General features: G+C 39.2%; 1 protein-coding gene across 1 annotated transcript; it reads left to right on the top strand.

Moving 5' to 3' along the window:
• LOC100807225 (LRR receptor-like serine/threonine-protein kinase RGI1) lies at positions 1 to 4,152 on the top strand. The gene is made up of 2 exons (XM_003526635.5): positions 1 to 3,105; positions 3,494 to 4,152. Exons 1-2 carry the CDS (start codon positions 297 to 299, stop codon positions 3,952 to 3,954), a joined length of 3,270 nt encoding a protein of 1,089 aa, XP_003526683.1. The 5' UTR covers positions 1 to 296; the 3' UTR covers positions 3,955 to 4,152.
• The last annotated feature ends 853 nt before the right edge of the window (positions 4,153 to 5,005 follow it).

The raw sequence follows: 5,005 nt of genomic DNA, 5'->3' as shown, positions 1-5,005 counted from the left end.
AAGTAGAAAATCTTGTACTACCATATCCTGTTTACCCATCTGTCTGCTTAGTGCTTCTAATTTGTCTGTTTCTTTCTTCAGCCTTTGCTGTAAATTCACCTCAAAACACAAAAGTGAAACAGTGTTTGAAGATTAAGGAACGGTCTACATCTTCATCAGTAACCTTAAATGGAAGATAAGAGACTTTCAATATCCAACCATGATGCTAAAGAGGGCATAGATAGTAACTTAGAGATTCTAGTCTAGTGCTGCTATGTTTGGATGAGATAGAACAGTGGCAGAAACACCACCTCATCATGTCAAGCAATGCATTAACTCTTTTTATCTTGTTTCTTAATATTTCCATGTGTCCATCCATCTCTGTAGCTCTGAACCAGGAAGGCCTCTCTCTACTTTCATGGCTTTCAAGCTTCAACTCCTCCAACTCCGCTACGGCCTTCTCTTCATGGGATCCAACAAACAAAGATCCTTGCACATGGGACTACATAACATGTTCCAAAGAAGGGTATGTGTCAGAGATCATAATAACATCCATTGATCTACGTAGCGGCTTCCCCTCACGGCTCAATTCTTTTTACCACCTCACCACTCTTATCATCTCAAATGGAAATCTCACTGGTCAGATTCCAAGTTCAGTGGGAAACTTGTCCTCTTTGGTCACTTTGGACCTTAGCTTCAATGCTTTATCAGGAAGTATTCCGGAAGAAATAGGAAAGCTATCTAATCTGCAGTTGTTGCTGCTGAATTCAAATTCCTTGCAGGGTGGAATTCCAACCACAATTGGAAACTGTTCAAGGCTTCGGCATGTGGCGCTTTTCGACAACCAGATCTCTGGAATGATACCTGGAGAAATAGGCCAGTTGAGGGCTCTTGAAACACTAAGAGCAGGAGGAAATCCAGGTATTCATGGAGAAATCCCAATGCAGATATCAGACTGCAAGGCCCTTGTTTTTCTGGGACTTGCGGTTACTGGGGTTTCCGGGGAGATTCCACCAAGTATAGGAGAGCTTAAGAATCTCAAGACAATTTCTGTCTACACAGCACACCTCACAGGTCATATCCCAGCAGAGATTCAGAACTGCTCAGCCTTGGAGGATTTGTTTCTGTATGAAAACCAGCTTTCTGGAAGTATTCCTTATGAATTAGGCTCCATGCAAAGCCTCAGGAGGGTGTTGCTGTGGAAGAACAATTTAACTGGCACCATTCCAGAGAGTCTTGGGAACTGTACAAATCTCAAGGTTATAGATTTCTCTTTGAATTCTCTGCGGGGTCAGATACCTGTGACTCTCAGTAGTCTACTCTTGTTGGAGGAGTTTCTTTTGTCTGATAATAATATTTATGGAGAAATACCTTCCTATATTGGCAACTTTTCCAGGCTGAAGCAAATAGAATTGGATAACAACAAATTCTCTGGGGAGATTCCACCTGTTATAGGGCAACTGAAGGAACTCACACTCTTCTATGCCTGGCAGAATCAACTGAATGGAAGTATACCAACAGAACTATCCAACTGTGAGAAACTTGAAGCACTCGATCTTTCGCACAATTTCCTTACTGGTTCCATTCCAAGTTCACTCTTTCATCTAGGGAACTTGACTCAGTTGTTGCTGATATCAAACAGACTTTCAGGTCAAATTCCAGCAGATATTGGAAGTTGCACCAGCTTGATCAGGTTACGGCTGGGATCGAACAACTTTACCGGTCAAATTCCATCAGAAATAGGTCTTTTAAGCAGTCTGACCTTTCTTGAGTTGTCAAATAATCTATTCAGTGGAGATATTCCCTTTGAGATAGGTAACTGTGCTCATCTAGAATTGCTTGACTTGCACAGCAATGTGCTGCAAGGAACCATTCCTTCCTCGTTGAAATTCCTAGTTGATCTTAATGTCTTAGATCTTTCTGCAAACAGAATAACTGGAAGCATTCCTGAGAATTTGGGCAAGCTTACATCTCTAAATAAGTTGATTCTGAGTGGAAACCTTATCTCTGGTGTGATCCCTGGGACACTGGGGCCGTGTAAGGCTTTGCAGTTGCTGGATATAAGTAACAATAGGATCACTGGTTCTATTCCTGATGAGATTGGTTATTTGCAAGGATTAGATATCCTCTTGAACTTGAGTTGGAATTCTCTTACTGGCCCCATTCCCGAGACCTTCTCAAATCTCTCAAAACTATCCATCTTGGATCTCTCTCACAACAAGCTCACAGGTACACTCACAGTACTGGTTAGTCTTGACAATCTTGTGTCTCTAAATGTCTCCTACAATGGTTTTTCTGGTTCTCTTCCTGATACGAAGTTCTTCCGGGATATACCTGCTGCTGCATTTGCTGGTAACCCTGACCTTTGCATTAGCAAGTGCCATGCAAGTGAAAATGGTCAAGGCTTCAAGTCAATAAGAAATGTTATTATCTATACTTTCCTTGGGGTGGTTTTAATTTCTGTTTTTGTCACTTTTGGAGTAATTTTAACTCTCAGGATTCAAGGGGGAAATTTTGGAAGGAATTTTGATGGAAGTGGTGAAATGGAATGGGCTTTCACTCCATTCCAAAAACTCAACTTCTCCATCAATGACATTTTGACGAAGTTGTCAGAATCAAACATTGTGGGAAAGGGTTGCTCGGGAATTGTTTATCGTGTGGAGACTCCAATGAAGCAGACTATTGCAGTGAAGAAGCTATGGCCAATAAAGAAAGAAGAGCCACCAGAGAGAGATCTCTTTACTGCAGAAGTTCAGACCCTTGGATCAATAAGACATAAGAATATAGTAAGACTTTTAGGATGCTGTGACAATGGAAGAACTAGATTGCTATTATTTGATTATATATGCAACGGGAGTTTGTTCGGATTACTCCATGAAAATAGATTGTTCTTGGATTGGGATGCAAGGTATAAGATCATACTGGGAGTAGCTCATGGTCTAGAATATCTTCATCATGATTGTATCCCTCCAATTGTCCATAGGGACATTAAAGCTAACAACATCTTGGTAGGTCCACAATTTGAAGCTTTCCTTGCAGATTTTGGCCTTGCAAAACTCGTGAGTTCCTCAGAGTGTTCAGGAGCATCTCATACAATTGCAGGTTCTTATGGATACATAGCTCCTGGTGAGCATAAATGCTTTTGTTATTCTAAAACAACAGTTCATTTTAGCAATGTCCGTTTAAGAAAACTCAGTCTTACATCATTGTTTTGTCAAAAAGTCATTAAAAATTTCAGTGCCTTTATACTTTTAAGACATTCCTTTTCTCTCTCTTTTGGTACATTAAAAACTGTGTGCATGTCTTTAAGACATTCTTTTTTTTATTTATTTATTTCTAAATAGGCTGTTCTTTCTATATATAATAATTTCCTGAAACCATATTAGAATTAAGATCTATATTCTACTTGACCTTTTTTCTTCATTTGTTTTGTATTTATGTCCATTTTGGGTCATTTTCCCAAACTCATTGTGCCTGCTAACTAATCACAACTGCATTATCTGTCAAACTGCAGAATATGGATACAGTTTAAGGATCACAGAAAAGAGTGATGTGTACAGCTATGGTGTTGTGCTCCTTGAGGTCTTAACGGGGATGGAACCAACTGATAACAGGATTCCAGAGGGTGCCCACATTGCCACATGGGTTAGCGACGAAATCCGAGAGAAGAGAAGAGAATTTACATCTATCCTTGACCAGCAACTAGTATTGCAGAGTGGAACAAAAACCTCTGAGATGCTTCAGGTTCTAGGAGTGGCTCTCCTATGTGTGAATCCCTCCCCGGAAGAACGACCTACTATGAAAGATGTAACTGCAATGCTCAAGGAGATCAGGCATGAAAATGATGATTTCGAGAAACCAAATTTTCTCCATAAAAGCGTGGTTACCACCAATCCAAAAGCAGCAGTTCACTGTTCAAGTTTCTCCAGATCATGTGAACCTTTAATAATAGAATCAACATCTTCTTCTGTATAGCCACCATTTCGATTACTAGATTTGTTTTCTTTTTTCAAGTGACAAATTATTTGTGTAGATTAGTATACATATGGATTTGGATCATTTTCTGTACGAGATATGGTCCTGTTAGAGAGGGTAAGGCACAAATACAATTAGTGGAACTACACTAATCATGGTGAGTTATTGTTTAATAAAAGTATGTCTTTCTCTCTTTAATTGGAGACTATATGTCCATATCCTGTTACTTTGAGTCTTGTGGATCAAAAAGATGTCGTTCAAAGGAGAAACTCCACTAAAGGTAACCAATCAGATTCTTAATAGAAAATATTCATCAACAAAGCTGGTAGTTACTTCACATCTATTATATGGTAGCCAAACAAAAAATATCCTGTTACTCAAGAACAAGATATTATATCTTATGACAATTCCACTATACAGTTATGTTCTTTCTGTAGATAAACTCTTCAGTTGCAAACAAGTCAGATAATGCCAGAAACTTTCATCTTCAATGAGAATAGAACAACGTTCTTGCAATATGGTATCAAATTGTTACTTGTTATTGCACTAAAATCCATGAAGAATATGCTGTAGGACGTAGTCCCACTCACAATCTAGGAGCCTGCTTTTGCCGACAACTGTGACAGAAGTAAACAAATTAATAGTGGTACTGTGCCTTAGACCTTAGGTCCAATTCACCTTGGCAATAATGACTTCATAGAGAAGGGACCTGATGAGTATACGAACATAGTTGCTTTCAAGGGACTGGAGAGATGGGCCATTGGAAAGCAAGAGTTGAAAGTGCCTTCTTTCCTGGCATAAGCCTCTAAAGAGCAAAATTATAGAGAGAAGAAGAGAAGCACCTGGACTACAACCCTTCATAAATGTTTCAAACAATTATTTGTGAAGAGATAGAGATAGCTCGTGCCCCATGTTAGTGAAAAGAGGTCTTGCTTTTATTCATGTGATAGGAGACCATCCTTGGCCCACAGATATATAGTTTGATAGATCTTATATATCTCCCTGGTTACAAAGCAAGCAGCCATCAACATTAAGTAATCACTATTAATTT

The sequence above is a fragment of the Glycine max genome, chromosome 6, assembly GCF_000004515.6.
Source record: "Glycine max cultivar Williams 82 chromosome 6, Glycine_max_v4.0, whole genome shotgun sequence".
Classification (NCBI taxonomy): domain Eukaryota; kingdom Viridiplantae; phylum Streptophyta; class Magnoliopsida; order Fabales; family Fabaceae; genus Glycine; species Glycine max.
The sequence above is the reverse complement of the archived record's forward strand: the minus strand, read 5'-3'. Positions and strand labels throughout refer to the sequence as shown.